At 37.6% G+C, this 17603-nt stretch overlaps 2 protein-coding genes across 3 annotated transcripts in view; one reads left to right on the top strand and one right to left on the bottom strand.

Annotated features, from left to right (window-relative positions):
* The window catches only part of DAPP1 (dual adaptor of phosphotyrosine and 3-phosphoinositides), a 57517-nt gene extending 55613 nt beyond the window's left edge, over positions 1–1904 (top strand). Inside the window, exon 10 of one of the 2 annotated variants that reach the window (XM_010848300.1) lies at positions 1–1904. Coding sequence is in view for 1 of the 2 variants with exons in the window: in XM_010848301.1 (XP_010846603.1) it covers positions 58–114 (57 nt within the window). In the remaining variant the exon portion in view is untranslated. The other variant, XM_010848301.1, reaches the window with a different exon arrangement.
* Positions 1905–5738: 3834 nt separating this feature from the next.
* LAMTOR3 (late endosomal/lysosomal adaptor, MAPK and MTOR activator 3) lies at positions 5739–17218 on the bottom strand. The gene is made up of 7 exons (XM_010848299.1): positions 17087–17218; positions 16741–16786; positions 13820–13854; positions 11502–11560; positions 9857–9990; positions 8505–8568; positions 5739–6756 (listed from the first exon to the last, which is right to left on the bottom strand). The coding sequence occupies exons 2-7, from the start codon at positions 16747–16749 to the stop codon at positions 6683–6685; spliced, it is 375 nt and encodes a 124-aa protein (XP_010846601.1). The 5' UTR covers positions 16750–16786; positions 17087–17218; the 3' UTR covers positions 5739–6682.
* Positions 17219–17603: the final 385 nt, after the last annotated feature.

Below are 17603 nucleotides of genomic sequence, written 5' to 3'. Positions count from 1 at the left end.
CAATGCTGGGGTCCTCGGCACATTTCACATGAGAACTGACTGAGGGCTTTTCTGTAGAAACAAATCAAAAGCAGAGGCAGATTTGGACCGTCCAGAAGACACCACATTTGCTGACTCAGGGAAAACTGCTGCCCTTCAGGATCCTGCCATCTCCCTGAGACTACCGAAGCGTCCTCGTTCTGACAGGAATGGACAGACCACTGCAACCAGGCATGCTGGCTCTTAGAACATGCAGTAGGAGATGGTTCTGTATTCCCTCATTGTCGTCCCCAAGCTGGTTGACATTGGTTACCCGGAGTCCCATCCTGCATCATAGTCAGCTCATCTGAGTCCCAGACTGTGTGTTTAACCAGGAAGGAAATGGCTATTTATGTAGCCTGAAGCGTAAGACTGCTTCTTCAGAAAGTATATTGGGATAGAAAACGTCCAAGATTGGTGGGAGGGCAGTATTTTTGTTTTTAATTTTTTCCCTCATTTATACAAAAAACAAAGCTATTTCCAAAACAAAAATGTAAAATATTTTTAATATTTATTTTCTCTTTGTAAACAGCTCAGATATCTACTGGGTCCTGTTTTCCTTCTAATGAGAAACCCGTGAGAACTAAATCTCCTATGGGCTATGAGGCAGAATGATAAAGATAACAGGAGGTACAATATTAAAAAATCATCTCTTTTAGTCATTTTGGGGGAAATATAGAATTCTTATATTATTAATATTCTTATTCTCATTCTTATAAAGAATGAGAAAACAAATAGAGGAAGAGTGAGAAAGTATAGGTAATTTCTAGTTTAAATATAATAATCATGACAATTATTATTGTAACAGTAAGAGAGGACTTGTAAGCACTAAGTTCTTCATCCCACACTTCTCAAACAGCCTGAAAGAGACTTCTCAAGGAGAGTGTGTTTTAACAGTGCCTTCCAAAAAGTGAGCAGTAGGTACTGGCCCAAGAGAAGTAAGATGTATCCCGCACTGCCAGGAGCATCCTACACCTTATTCAAGAGCAACTTCTTTTGCCTACTGAGGGAGCAACACTAACCCACATGCGGAGTGTAATGATGTGTTACACAGCATTTTCAAGCCAGAATAAGGGGGTTGAAATTGGGAGATAAGATACCATCATCCAGAGCTCCTAAGTAGATTCTAACTCCTTCTAGAATCTTTATTAATAATGCTTTAATAGGCTGAAGTTTGAAGGGAGATTAAAGTGTAGGAAGAAACCAAATAAAGATGTTGTAGGGCAAAGCTATGACACTGCTCTTACAGTCCAAAGGGCAACTTTGTTATTGAATACATTTCTTCTGTTATTTGAACATCTCTCAAAAATTACATTTCAACAAGGTTTTTAATGTATTTTGTAATGTTTGTATCATATGAGATAAAGCAAATGTCAAGTTAAAATGTATTGTGTCAAGTTTGCAAAGTAAGAAGTTAGACACAAATGTTCACTGAGATGTAGTTTCATGTTTTGTTTTAGATCCAGAAGTGTTTGTGTAGGTAGCATTGTTTCTATTTTTTGTAAAATATGTTATTTATATCCTTTGGTTGTACCAAAAAGAGCATGATTTTGCTGTCTGTAACATTTTGCTATTAAAGTGTTTTTAGTATCTAATTAAAAAAATACAATTTACTAATACCATAAATAGCAATGAAGAATCCACTTTGGTTAGACTACAAGTTACTAAGGATTGAAGGATTCAGAGTTGAATAGTCCCCGTCCTCAAGGAGTTTTTAGTTGAATATAGGCAAGGTAAGAAATACATGCATAATAATGCATTAAAGTAAACACGATAAATGCTGAAAGTGAGGCAGCGCTAGATGATGAGGTGTGCTTTAGCAGGACTGTTGTTCAGTCACTAAGTCACGTCTGACTCTTTGTGACCCCATGGACTGCAGCACGCCAGGCTTCCTTGTCCTTCAGGAGCTTGCTCAAACTCCTGTCCATTGAGCTGGTGATGCCATCCAACCATCTCATCCTCTGTCATCCCCTTCTCCTCCTGCCCTCTATCTTTCCCAGCATCAGGGTCTTTTCCAGTGAGTCAGCTCTTTGTATCAGGTGTTCAAAGTATTAGAGCTTTAGCTTTAGCATCAGTCCTTCCAATGAAAATTCAGGATTGATTTCCTTTAGGATTCAGCATGGAGGAAATCATTCTTTGGGAGGCTTTTGACATGAAAAGGGCAGTCTAACACATACTATGTAATTAGTAATAACCCAGATGTTTACCTGCTCTCAACAGCCCTGGAAAGTGGTCGTGATTTCGCCTCCTGAGGGAGATCAGGAAAAGGGCCTCGAACAAAGGATATTTCGTGCCAATGGCAGGCAAGTGGGGTTGTTTGAGATAATAGCGGTCTGTGTCAAGCTGTCACTAACAGTACATGCTCATTGTAAAGGAAGTACCTCAAGACCCTGCCGAAGTATCAACAGTTGTTCTCAAAATTCCTCCAGGGAAAATCTTGCCCCACAGAAGCACTGTTGCCTCTGGATGAGGGGAGCCCCGCTCAACAATGGGAATGGCTGTAACTGCCTCCAGAGAAACCTGCCCTTATTCCAGGGCCGCTGGGCAGAATGCTCAGTGCTCAGAGCCCTCTCATCCAGCCAGGCGGCACCCACAAGTGGGCTCTTTGATCCTCTCCTCTCTCTCACGCTGGGAGTGCAGCTTAGGGAGTCTGTCGGTTTCAGGAAAGAGCAAGAGAATTACTACAGGGTGAATGTAAATTCTGCTCCCCTCCTCTACTGCTACTTCAGGTCAACTGCAGCAAACCTGAATTTCTGCCCATCTTTCCAGCCACATGCAGCCTTACACACTGCTTACCATGGATTCAGGAGTTTCTTAAATTATCTGTGGAAAAGGGCAGATTTTTTTTTCTTTTTTGATATTTACGATCACTGGGATTTTGTAAAATCTAGTTACTAGAAAACTGAAGAAACAAATACAACTATCACAATCCATTTTTTTAAATTCAATAGACTTGGGACGTCCCTGATGGTCCGGTGGCTAAGACCCTGAGCTCCCAATGCAGGCGGCCCAAGTTTAATCCTTGATCAGGCAACTACATCCTACATGCTGCAACTAAGATGGAAGATTCTGTGGGCCACACCTAAGACCCAGTGCAGCCAAATAAATAGATAAAATATTTTTTGAAATTCAATAGATGTAGTATACCTGCTGTTCTTTTATACCCTGAACTCTCAACTTCTGTAATTTGTCATGTACTAAGAGAACAGCCCAGTCTGTGGACTACATCTCAAGTAGCTCTGGCTAGTGGACTGCCAAGTAAAACAGACCAGAGCCTTCTTGAGGAAGAATTCATCTTGATGTTGCTATAATGTGCTTAATAACATCTACAGCCCCTTGAATTTATATAAAAGAGGTTATCCTCCATAACACGTGTGGGCCTCATTCAAGCCCTTGAAAGACCTGAAGAGCAAACCTGGGGTTTCCACGGAGAAGAAACAGATGGCGGGCTCAGCTCCTGCCTGAGATTTTCCAGCTTTCTTGCCTGCCCTACAGATTTGAGGTTTGCCAATTTCCAAAATCAGGTAACCAGTTCCTTGAATTTAATCTAGTTCATATATATCCGACTGGTTGTTTCTTCGGTGAACCCTGAGTGATACAACTTCTTTTCCCAAATACCTCATCATTTTATATTTTATTGTTTGCTAAAATATTTTATTATTTTTGAATAGTTAAAAATTTAAGAAGTGCAATAAAGTGTACAGTGAAAAGGGTCATTCCTAGGATCTCTGTTCCCCAAGTATCCAGTTCCACTTCATGGAGGTTATCAATGACACCCCATTCTGTGTATCTCCACAGACACCATCATATCAATACAAGCAAGTATCAACATGCACACGTATTTTTTCTTCCTATACATAAATTGCAGCATTGCAGTTTCACTGAACACTATTTTTCATTGAACATTATGCTTTGGAGATCATTCTACCTCAGTACCTAATGTCTTTTTTTTCCATTGAGCCAATGTAGAAATTTCTCTAACCAATCCTCTATATTAGAGTGAACATGTAATTTATCTAAAGTGGGACACTTGAAAGGAACACTAACGATTACACCAAGAACAGCAGGTATAAACTGACGTTTAAAAAAGTCACCTTATCTGATACTTCAGCTGTTTCTAATCCTTTAATGTTACTAAATTGCAATGAATACACTTGTACTATACACTTTTCACACGTCCCTATGGACTGGCAACATAAATATCTAGAAGTGGAATTGGGGGCTTTTGTGTCAACTTCACCAGTCATTGGGTGCCCAAATTAAACATTTGTGCCTGTGGGTTCTGTTTCTTTGGAGAATCTTAATACAATGTGTCAAAGATTATGCACATTTGATCTTGGTATAGATTGCCAAATTGTGCTACTTAAAAGGGTATAACAATTCACATTTCCAACAGTGGGGAATAAAAAATGTGCTTTTTGAATCTTTCCCCATTGACTTATGATGTCATTGTTACAATTTTTTATGTCTTATATGTGTGTACTAAAGTCTGTTTCTGGGTTATTCTACTGATCTGTCTAGTCATACATCTGATGTAGGTTTATACTATCTTTAAAAATAATCTAGTTCTATATTATCTTTTCAAAAATTCCTTAAGTTTTACCTTCCCAATGAACTATAGAATAATTATAGAATCTATTATACCTCTTAAAATGGAAATTTTAAAAGTAGTACTATTCACTATGCAAAGGTTAGTGAAGTGAAATCGCTCAGTCGTGTCAGACTCTTTTCGACCCCATGGACTGTAGCCTACCAGGCTCCTCCCTCCATGGGATTCTCCAGCCAAGAATACTAGAGTGGGTTGCCATTTCCTTCTCCAGGGGATCTTCCCAACCCAGGGATCAAACCCGGGTCTCCCGCATTCCAGGCAGACGCTTTAACCACTGAGCCACCAGGGAAGCCCCTAAGTATCTCCATTTATTAGTTCTCTTTCCTGGGGTGTGTGTATGTATGCACATTGTGTGTATGTGTGTGTGTATAAAATATATAATATATAGAGAAATAAAATCACAATCTTGGTCACCTCATTTATAAAAGACTTTCTTGTTTCATGCATCACTGCACTGGCAAAAACTTCCTGGACACAATTAAGTAAAAATTGGGATAATGGCGATTCTAGATTTTTATCAATGTGTCTAATGCCTCATTAGGTTGTAACAACTAACTATTTATAGCTTGCTGCAGGTAAAACATTTCTCTTGTCCTAATTTCTTTGTAAAGACTATTGTCCTTGCTAAATTTAATGCCTCATCTTGTGTTTTCTATAGCATCCTGTGCACAGCTTCATCGCAACACTTCCTATGCCTGTTTTGTTTACTGAGCTGTACATTCTTTAATGATAGGTACCACGATTTAGTCTCTTATTTGTAGAGGATGGGAGGAGAGTGGGAGGGAAGAAGGGAAGGAGGGAGGAAGAAGGAAGGAGGCAGGCCCAGTGCCTAGCCAATCTCACCACACAACTTAAGGGACTGCACTCAGTCTTATGGCACATAAAATGTATCCTTGGAGCACAGAAATATGACATACACTTGTGTGCCTTAGAATTCTGCAATGTGGTACTTCTAGTGAACAGCACACATTTGCTACTCAATGCCAGGTACCAGTGATGAACTCTGACTGTCAAAGAACCCAGGAGGAAATTAAAGCCTTGAATGATAGACTGCATTCCTAAACATGAAAAGCCACGTGCTAGAACTGAGACCAATTACACAGAGATTACATTAGGCTCCTGGATGAGGTTTATTTTCCAACTGACAACTTATTTAAGGTAAAACAGTCTCCAAACTAGACAAGAAACACTTATTTATGTGGTTGCAAGACTGAATTAAATTACAGAGTTTAAACATTTGAAAACAGTCTGGGGAGGGGTGGGGGGAAGCTATATAGTGTTCAAACTGTACTTTTAAAAATACTATTTATCCTCATGTATGAAAAAAGGGATATACTACCATGCGTACATACATACCAATACTGGAAACAGAATTCAATAATGAATCACACCTAAATTTTACAAAGAATAAACAAACATTAAAAAAACACTGATTGGTTATAGAAAGCAGAATGGAAGAAAAAACCATTAGCTATCATCTTCATTTCCATCAAAGAGCAGCACCCTCTAAGAAGAAATAAATTTGTTAGTAAGACTCACCTACAGTGCACAACAATATATACAAATGAAAGTTAGTGATTGTACTGGTTTCATTCACTTTTCCTAAGCCACTTTTATCTTTCTCACACTCAATGCAAAGAAAATAATATGAAGAAAAATATGTCCTCACTATTCACAATAAAAAGAGTCTGCCCTATTCTGCAGGCCTGGCACATGGTATAAAAGGGAGCACTTCATGGCTCAAGGGGATCAAAGTATCATTTTGATTCTGAGCCACCAAATAGGATCTCACGCATATTTGGTGACTGGACTAACTCCACAGGAGCTGCGATATAGAGTGAACCATTTCTGTGGTATCCCCAGATCTCACTAAATAAGAAACAGCCCTACACAAAAAAAGATAACCATCAACCTGTCCATAAATTCTATCTGTAAGGCTCTTTTTCTAGAGTAAAGTGGAAAAAGGGGGTCCTTGAGTACATGGATACAAGTGTCACTGTGGCCTAAAGATTGCTGGATTGATATTGTGTCTGATATGATGAAGAAAACTCCAGATTAAGAAACTTCCACAACTTGTCTCAATTCTTCAAATAATGGAGCAAGTTCCTTTTCCAGGCTGACAATTAGTCCTAAAGCAAAGAGATTAAGAAATTTGAACATTAGAAAAATGCTTATCAAAATTTGTATACTAAAAAGTAAATGAGACATAGTTCATTCTCCATAACTACACTTAAAACAAAATACTGTAATTCTGAACAAAATAATTGAAAACCCACACTTATTATGAAGTTTACTTTCATCATCTATTATTAATGTAAGTAAATAAAACCATTGATATGCATTAGAAGATGCAAAATAAATTATATATGTGCTATAATTTTGCTGGAGTTTTATGAAAAACTTCAATTCATTTATACCTCATTATTTCAAAATTTGCACCAATTCAGGAATAATACACATGATTTTTACTAAAGGAAAAAAAAAAAAAAAAGACTTTTTTCCTGAGCCAATTTTAATGAACTTTATTAAAAGATAGGTAGATAGCAAAGGAAAAATTAGATACTTATTATATAAATTCAGTAAAGCTAAGGCACAAATGCATATTTCAAAGGCAAAAATATTTTAAAGATGCCTCCTCATAGGACTATAAAATACACACCGAAAGCAGCAAGCTAATCTAGAAATCAGCACATCCAGCTTGTTAGTTTCCTAGGGTAGAAGGCTATATAATCTTAAACACTGCTTGTTTTTCGCTCAACTAAAGATCTTCCTGTCTCACACAGCATTCAAAGCACCTGGGATTCATAAGGAAATGTTCTATGTACTAGAATACAATTCTGGAGATTATCATAATTTATAATAACTGATGATTTTATAGTATGATAGTGATTTACCACAACTGAGGTTTAACATATTTAAAATACCGACACCACTACTATCCTATACATTTACAAAGAGTTTTCACACACAGTATTTTACGGCTTGAAAGCATTTAGAAATGAAAGACACCCAACAGTTCATTCAATCTAAACCCCACATTTTAAACATAAGCAATCTAAATACAGGCTTCAGTGACAGCTGGAAACAAAACTGGCTCAAATATCTTGCAAATAAAAAAACAGAAAAGGAAAGTAAAGCAGTTCTAACAGTGGTGAAATCTGGAGATAGACCTTTAAAAAATTCCACTTAAACTAAAACAGAGTAAAAAAAAAAAATTGTAATTCAACCGAATACTGAATACTGTTATGATTTTACACAAAGATAGCCAGTGAAGACCCCTGGATATAATGAGATCTTACAATGCTCTCTAGAAAGTACAGCTTCCAAGTGTTTGTCCTCAAATTCCTCCACTGTGAAAAAGAACTGAGTATGTTCATCCTAGTCACACTCTTTAAATTCCCAAACACATTTACCTTGCCCACTATTGTTCAAGATTTTATAGATTGGTCCTTATGGAACTGAATTTATCTGTGATCGTTTTTATGTTTTGTTTGGTTATTTTCTCTACTGTTTTTTTTTTTTTTTGCTTTCTGAAACTGTTGTAATATGAGCAAGATACTGTACTAAAGAGGTGAAAATAACATTTAATTTTCTGTTCTATCTTAAATGATATTTATCTATACGTCATCTCATCTGAACTAAAAAATAATAGCACAAGATCAAGAAAGCAGTTCTTAGCTCCATTATACAGATATACATATATATATATATATAAACAATTCAGAGAAGTTATATTTCCAGAAAACAAGGAATAGATGGTAGCACTGGGCCATGCATTAAGGTTTTCTTACTCTAAATCTGTGTTCTTATCATATTAGACTATTCAGATCTGGTATTATAAAGATTAAAAGCTGTATTTAAGGTGATTAAAACATACCTGTATTAGCATTGCTGCTGGCTATGAAACTCACTACCAAAGGTAAACGATTGAATTGAACCACCTAAAAAGAGAACAAGATCTAAAGTATACTGTTATGTAGTGAAAAGGCGGTATAATTCAAATCAAGTATCTTAATCTTTCTAAAAACTTTAAATGTGTAAGATACTAGCTTGACATCATGGTATTATGTCATGAAAGGTGAAAGAGTTGAAAATAAGTATTTCCGTAAAACAGACGTACTAATTATTTCTTAGAGACATTAATACCACTTAGTCTGGAAAGTTTCTAAGGTGGGGCTGCATCTTCCTCATCTTTTTTATATTCTAAAGCCCTGCAAAGTGTCAATGACATAGTAGGGGCTCAATAAATATTTGATAATTAAGGAGCTAAAGGCATTATTTCTCAGTCATTCAAGTGGTTATAAAGTCTCAATCTTTTGCCTCCTCTGTACCACTATAATTTAAATTAACTTACATTTAAGTTAACTTTAAATCAGCTATCTTTTTAAAAAGTTTAGTTTCAACCTAACCTTTACTGACTAAATTAAAGGTCAGATGAGCTGGTTATCTTCTGCCTAATAGACACTAAAATATACAACTTTTAAAATAAAAAATACCATACATGTATCATTGGTAGTGCATGACTTATACCCTGGGAAACACTGCTCTGTAGAAAGCAGTGTGTGTGCTCAGTTGCTCAATACTGGAGTAAGCTGCCATGTCCTACTCCAGGGGATCTTCCCGACCCAGGAACTGAAACAGTGTCTTGTGTCTCCTGCATTGGCAGGCAGATTCTTTACTACTGTGAAGAAGTTACTGATTTATTCTAAAGAAAATGCAGCTGGAGATCAAGAGATCTGTAGCAACTAATTTCTCTCCCACAAATAATAACCTCATTTATTTTATATATTTATATATTTCAAGCCAAAAGATGGGATTAGTAGCAATAACAAATGTAAATAACTATCATTTGACTTTCAAGGAAAATCCTGTATCTGTCACAACAACAACAACAACAACGACAAGTGTGTCATTTGAGAAATCAGTTGTTAAATAAGCTCAGGGCACCATCTACTGGAGGTATTAGTAACAGTGACCTGACTTACCCATTTCAGGATGACATATATTTTACTATTTAATTTTTAATCTAATTGTTCATATTAATTAATTCCTGAAATAAAATGTGAAAAAAAATCTCTACAGTTTAACATAACCAATTTGAAGGTTAAGATGTTAAAATTCCATCACTTTGGAAACCAAAATTTAGAATTATATAAACAAACTATTCTACAAAGAAGAGATAATAATAGTTGAAATCATCAGCAAACCATTTGATAATTATGAACTTACCTGGTAGGTATTATAGTAACAGATGATACTTTTATTTTTTGAAAGTCCGAGTTTGCTTCCTTGGTCTGTTGCAAGGGCAAAAGTTGATAAGAAACCAGGTCTCAAAGCATGCTCTGGAGCATTATCATTGGCCACTGGAAATACAAGTGATTTAAGTAAAAATTATGCAGGATATACAGTGGGAAGAGATTTACAGTAGTTATTTGCTTTTTTTGACAAAAACATAAACTTACAGAAAAAAAGAAGCACAAGAGTTAGGCTTCACAACACTGAACTTCATAATACTAATTGGGTCTCATCAGTTTAGGTGAGAAAAACCATTCAATCAGAAGTTGAGGGATCACAACTAAGGGAATAAATGCTGGTTCTCACAATTTTTCAAAAAATTTCAAATGAATACTAAATATCTCTATTTTCTTAATATCTAACTTAAAACAGGTTAGGATTATGAGTACAATTAATAAATTGAACATTCTGGTTAACTATGAACAAAGTGAGAATACTGAAAAAAAGTTTCATAAACCTTTGCTCTTACAAAACCCACAGAAACATCATTTGTAGACGATGATATTTCTACACCTGGCCACTGATTTAAGTTTTTTTACACTCACTGAAAGGTCTAGATGGAGTTGGTTGTACCGTAAGTGCTGAGCTTAAGGTTTTAACACAGAGATCCTCAAAAAGAACACTGGAACTGAAAATCTGAGATTACTTTGTTCAAAGTCCTCATTATAGAATTGAGAAAAGAAAGTGATTTGCCCATGGTTACCTATGTTCTGTGCTGGGTTAGGAAGCACACTGGATCACGTATCAGAAGATGATGGGTTCTATGACTATCTCGTCACTGACTCATGAGCAACTTGCAGCTGACAATGTACTCTTTGCACCTGACCACTTTCATTAATAAAATGAAAGAACTACATTAGCTAAATTCTAAACTTTGATTGAATTCTAAACTCTGAAATTATCTGACATATATGATAACTCAGGTAGAGAATGTATTATAAACAAAATATGCAGGACATTATTTAACCTTTCTGTCATATCACATATACTTAAAAAAAAAAGCTAAACCTTAGGCAAAAAGAAACCTTTTCTTTTTTTTTAGGTTAACCAACTTTTCTTTAGGCAAAAATTCTTGCTAGATTCTGGTTAACTAAAGTAACTGTGAAGTTAAAAGTTTTTCAAAATCTTATTTCCAATAAGGAAGAACAAGAAAGAGTAAACAGAACAATAAATTTATGTTAATTCAAATGTATGGCTGTTTATCCTAAAACCACCAGCAATATTGATGAAAAATATATGCTGGGGGAGTCCATGGGTGTAATATGTCTAGCTGTATATGTGCTCATTCTCATCATTCAGATTTACTAATCGTTTACGTTATACATAAAATGTCTTTAATGGGAAACCGGGCCTTCAATAAATCCTTACTTAAACTCATGCTATCATGAAATAGTTGATATATAATAAGATTCCAACCTATCCTTCAACACACAAAATCAAACATTTTCTTCCAAACTAAGACTATGTCCTGAATGTATTGAATGGGTTATTTTTTGCTTGCTTTCTGTATTACTCAGATAAGAAATACATTTTTATTCGAAGTCGAACATGGCACTGACATGTAATTGCGGCATTTTACCTTTGATGACAGGCACTCCATCTCTATCTGACACAACAATAGCATGGAGCCCCTCAACACTAGAAAGGAAAAGTTAATATATGATAAAACATTGTCTCAAAATATGTACCTTCAAAATCACAATGATAATTCTCATGTACATTTCTGAAAAACCATGAGGACTCAATCACTGATATAAGCTCCTATAACGTTTGCAAAACTCTTCCACCATAAGAAGCAAAAACAGATCCAGTTGCTGCCTTCACACAACTTACAATCTAAAAGGAAGAGTGGCTATCATTCAGATCACCTCACACAAATGTAAAACTACAACTGTGAGAACTGCCATTAAGAGATGTGTGGGGCCACGAGATAGCTTATAAAAGGAGGGGTAGATTCAGATAGGTGGGTCAGGGAAGGCTTCCCGGAGGAAGTGGTTCCTCAGCTGAGACATTATGGTAATAAGAAAAGTGGAGTGGGGAGATCATTGTAAGCCGAGAGAAGAGGACAGAAAGAAGGGAGGTCACAGGGCATCCCCTCAACACGTCTACACAAGAAGTAAACAGAATGGTCAAGACCACAGCTCTGAAGTAAGAAAGACCTGAGCTCCTGTTCAGGCTCTGGTGTTTACTGTTTATGCTACCTGGCATCAGTTACAAAACCTCGCTAAGCCTCAGTTAATATGAAAACGGGGATACTTGTACTCATCTGTGTGTGTAAGTCGTTTCAGTCCTGTTCAACTCTCTGTGATCCCATGGACTGTAGCCCGCCAGGCTCCTCTGTCCATGGGATTCTCCAGGCAGGAATACTGGAGTGGGTTGCCATGTCCTCCTCCAGGGGATCTTCCTGATCCAGGGTCTCCTGCGTTGCAGGTGGATTCTTTACTGCTGAACCTTTGGCTACCATGAAGTTTAATACAATGATGCATGCAAAGTGGAGGGTGGCTGGTACATGATTAATATTCAAAAATATGAATTAATATCAATGTTGTCATCTGTACACCCTGAGAATAACATAATTTGTCCCTGCAATTTAAATATGAAATTATTAGTGAGAATTCCTAGAGCCCCAAAATGTTAAAAATTATAATGGGGAAACATTCAAATCATCATCATTTATACTGGGCTTCCACATGGTACAGTGGTGAAGAAACCACCTGCTAATGCAGGAAACATTGCCACAGTCACCCAATCTTTAGCAACCACTTGCCAGACTGGTCAGCAGCCATCAATACTGAGGCAAGATCCTCCACCAGCAAAACATTAAGACTCATTAAAGGCTCAGATGATGGTTAGCACTTTTTTAGCAATTAGCACTTTTTTAGCAATAAGGTATTTTTTACCTAACAATGTACATTGTTTTTTTTAGACATCATGTTGTTACACACTTAACAAACTACAGTGGAGTGTAAACGTAACTTTTGTATGCAACAGGAAACAGAAAAAATTGTGACTTGCTTTATCTCAATATTCACTTTACTGCAGTGGTCTGGAACCAAACCCACAACCTCTCTGAGGCATGCCTGTATCTTAAAATATCTACAAGCTGCAATGCTTGCTGTTCCTACTACATCTCCAAATAAAGGGATGATTGTTATTAGCTTAGGAAAGAGAAGTATTAGCTTAATATTTTAGCTTAGGAATGAGGAGTATTACTATTAACTTAATCTGCAGGTGCATAGCATATCTCTGACGGTAACAATGGGTGTCTCTGAGACGGGAATCGTGTGGCTGGAGGACAAGGATAAGAAGCTCCTCACTCTGTGTCCTTCAATTAACTTTTGCATCTTGAACTTTATAAATATATTGCCTACTCAAAACGTGGCAGTGTTAGTCACAAAGTTGTATCCAACTTTCTGTGACTCCATGGGCTATAGCCATGGAGCGGGTAGGCGTTTCCTTCTCCAAAGGATCTTTCTGACCCAGGGATTGAAGCTGAGTCTCCTGCATTACAAAAAATTGTGAATCACTATACTGTATACCCCCACGTAGATGCAGCAATTAGGTCTTAAAGGCAGTATTAAAAATAAAGGCAAGTTCCTAGGTTTTTTAATCCAGTAAACTGCTATGAAAGAACTCTAAAGTGGCAAAAACTGGGTTCTAGCCCTTCACCATTCACCAGCTGTTTAATTTGAGACAAGGCATGTAACTTCCCTGGGGGATCATGTTGTTTATCTGCAAACTCAAACCGTATCACTTGTGCTACCTACGATTATGTTAGCTATTTGAAAGTGCTAAATAACAGCAGAACACAGGATTAGTCTAAGATAAACAGAAACGAAATACTAAACAAAACACGTTAAGCAGAATTCATTTAGTAACAAAGTAGTAATTTTTTACCTCGGTAATTTTTTATACAGGAATCGTTTTAGATCCTGAAAGAGAGTATAAAAATTATATTATAATAATATGCCCAGTACTGGTTCTCTAGATACTGTCCTAGCCACATCTCAGGTACCTTAAGTATTCATTCACAACCATTCTTGCTTGTGCTTTGTCTTTCTCCTTTTGCTTTTGATGTTTTAAGGAGTGGTGTAACTTGCAACAACTAATCTTTTTCTCTAAGCCTCAGTTTCATTATTTGCTGAGTAAGCATAATTAAAGAACCTACATTATAAGACTGTTACTAAAGTTTATTGAAAACACTCATGTCAAGTGGTTAGCATATCCATCAGTGGAAACACAAATACATATTAGCTATAATATTAGATCACACTTCTCATACTACTGTACATCTTGTTGCTAACTTTGAGTTCACTTGAGAATATATTATGAATACTTATCCACGTCCACAGACTTTTTTAACATCACTTTAAGATCCAAGGTAAGTTAACTAACTTCATGAAACTCAGTTTTCTTACATGACTAAAGACAAATGACAATGTGTGTCAAGCATTCAGCATGGAACATAATTATGACTTTAAAAAAATTAGAAGACTACTTGGTCTCATTACACTCTCATTTGGGGAATTTCACTGACAATCCAGGTAGCAATCATGAGTTCTACATAGGTAAATCAGATATATCTTGTTTTGACCCTCTAATTCCTACTACTCTCCAAACCTGAATGTTGATTTTATTCCATGCTATCACCACCAGCTTACTTTTGCTCTCATCTTAAACACAAAATCACAAAACTCATCATTTTCCATCCAAAATCTGGATTTCCCCAATCTCTCCCTCTGTCCACTAATGGCATTACTGTTCCCTGTTACTTAGCTTTGAAACTTAAGGTAATATAATCACCCTAAACTCATGTGTCACTTTAAAAACCACTTGTGAAGTCAAGTATTTTTAAACTGATGTTCTCCTCTCCTTTTCGGATGACATTACAATTTAGGTTCATTTTAATATTTATGACTTACACCAGCCTCCCAATTGGTATGATGGCCTACCACTTCTATCGCACACATTTCTACACAAAGCCAATAGTCATATAATTCTCCTTCTCTAAATGGACAATTGCAGTGACTCTCAACCCTGGCTATGGACAACACTTGCAGAGTATAAAAAGAACTCTGATGCCTGTATTGAAAATGCTCCCCAGAGGATTTTTCATGCAGCCAAGATCATGAACCAATGTTTGAATGGCTCTCCACTGTTTACCGAATTATGTACAAATCCTGTAGATATTTGAGGCTCTCTACAATATGGATGGGCTACAACACATTTTATAGTCCTGCTTCCTACCACTCCCTGATACATTTCCTCAGCCCCAGATGAAATGGGCTATTCACAGCTCTGCAACACACATCTTTCTGTTTCCTATCTTTAATTTTGCTCATGCTTACATTCTAACTATTAATATTAATACCCTCTGGATCTTAAAAAAAAATGCTACTCATCAATTAGAGCTAATCTCAACCACCAAATACTCCAAACAGGCTTCCCTGATAAAGACAAACTGAGGTAATCCCTCTCTTCTCTGAATTTTCACACAATAATGTATGCATATCTATGATCACTTGCCTACTGTACTTTTTTTTTAACCTTTAAAAATCCTTAAGGAGAGAAATTATACCTTAGTTATCTTTATTTCTCCCACAGCCCTTAAAGAACAATCTTTTCAAGGGAGATGCTCAAAAGAATTCAGCGATTTGATTATGCCTAGAGAATGAGGCCTCAAAAATATACTGGAAGACCCCCAAAAATGGAGTGATAAAGACATAAAAAGTTGCTAAATGTTGAAACACATAATCCTGCAACCTAAAAGAAAAATCAGATTCATATTGTTGAATAATCATTTAGTGTAGTTAAAAGCATGGATTCTGGAGTCTGCCTGGGTTGGTATCCTGACTCAGCAACAAACTAGCTGTGTAATCTGAGGAAGTTACTGGATCTTTCTGTGACTTAGCATCTTCATCTATAAACACAGTGATAATAATAACAGTGCATCTCTCATGAAAGTTATTGTAATAATTAAATGAGTATCTGTTCAACGTTCCAAAGAATATTTAGCATGTATATAAGCAAAATGTGTGTGTTAGTTGCTTAGTCGTGTCCAACTCTTTGCAACCCCATAGACTGCAGCCCACCAGGTCCCTCTGTCCATGGGATTCTCCAGGCAAGAACACTGGAGTGGCTTTCCATTTCTTTCTCCAAAAGGAATTACAGAAAGAAAGTGAAGTCGCTCAGTCATGTCCGACTCTTTGTGATCCCATGGACTGTAGCCTACCAGGTTCCCCCATCCATGCAATTTTCCAGGCAAGAGTACTGGAGCGGGTTGCCATTTCCTTCTCCAATATAAGCAAAATAACAGTATGTAAAATATAAACAAATATAAACATTAATAATATTAATTCCCTGTTGTTTCCAGAAACTAGTACAATAAAGTATCCTAAATTTAGAATTTTAATTATATTGCTGTGTTAAAAAGACAATGGTTATAAATCATCTGAAATTGCTACAGTGAACCCAAAGAGACATAACTGGAAAAAGATTCAGAGCAGCAAACCATCATTTACAAACTGAATGGGTAAATATGAAGAACCTGTCTTATGCCCGCAGAACTGGGGCGTGGGAAAAATAAAATTGTCTCAACCTCAGGCACCTTTAGTGTCTTCTACCCCCATTCCAGGCAGAAACTCAGGGCCCCGAAAATTACTCCTATTAGTCTCTGACTTTAGATCCTAGACAAAGCAATTGGAGGGAAGCGGTAAAACGAAACAAATTTGTATTTGGGAAGCGCTCTCTCTCCCCACCCAGCAGTCTCAACCTACTCTCCACTCTCTCCTTCCTCTTATGTGGGGGTGTTAACTCACATCCGCCATGATGAACCCTTTCCTCCCGCAGGATCAGTCTCCACGCCTGAAAGAGAAACTCCGGGTGACTCTCCCCTCAAGACTTCCTCTCCCTCCCACCCCCAACCTAATAAGCAGTGTCAGTTCTCCGCTGGGTCAGGCAAGGATCCACGGTTCCAGGGCTCCAGCCAAGGAGGCTGATTAGCGTCGGAGTTCCCAAATACTCAGGCGGGTAACCGAGATGCCTGACAGCTCACTAACCCCCAAGATCCAAGCCCAACCGGGAGGCGAAAGCGGCGTCTTCTCTTCCGTCTCACCGCCCGGGCCACTTGCGGCCTAAGCCACCAGGCAAAGTGGCTGCAGTTACCTGGCTTTCTGGGTTGCCTGGTTCTCTGAACTGCCACTTCAGGGACAACTTCTCGGACAGGTTCCTCTAAAAGCCGCAGTCACATGATTTGTGACCTCTTCTGTGCTCCCGGAAGCACTTCCCAAGACTCCGACGCTGGGTGACTCGGGATTTCCGGGGCGGTACTTCGACAAAGGAGCGCGCATTTGCGCGATAATCCCCGGCCCACTCAACGCGGGTGCTTTTTGCGGCCGTGCGGAGTTCCGGCTGTCCCAGACCTCTGCACTTGAGTAGAGCTTGCTTTGCTTTGAGAACGCGGAACCCTGAAGATTTCCCAGAAAACGCAAGCAAGAAAACGTATTTGTTTGGGGAGGGTGCATAAATTTCATTCTTTTTTTCTTAGGGTCCGTTATCTTAAAACCTCTTCTTGTAGATGAATAAATTTAAACGGGGTGGTGTTACATACTGAACAGCAAGCCCCAGGTCCGTCGGTCTCTGATCGCAATTTAATAATCCTTTCGCTTCCCGTGGGAGCTAC

This window comes from Bison bison, unplaced genomic scaffold (genome assembly GCF_000754665.1).
Source record: "Bison bison bison isolate TAMUID 2011002044 unplaced genomic scaffold, Bison_UMD1.0 scf7180017864263, whole genome shotgun sequence".
NCBI classification, from domain to species: domain Eukaryota; kingdom Metazoa; phylum Chordata; class Mammalia; order Artiodactyla; family Bovidae; genus Bison; species Bison bison.
The sequence above is the reverse complement of the archived record's forward strand: the minus strand, read 5'-3'. Positions and strand labels throughout refer to the sequence as shown.

Coding starts and splice junctions, on each gene's coding strand:
- LAMTOR3 (XM_010848299.1), bottom strand. Junction 9,991..11,501: donor TGGAGTGCCTGTCATCAAAG/GTAAAATGCCGC, acceptor TTGTATTTCCAG/TGGCCAATGATAATGCTCCA. Junction 8,569..9,856: donor GTTACTATAATACCTACCAG/GTAAGTTCATAA, acceptor TTCTCTTTTTAG/GTGGTTCAATTCAATCGTTT.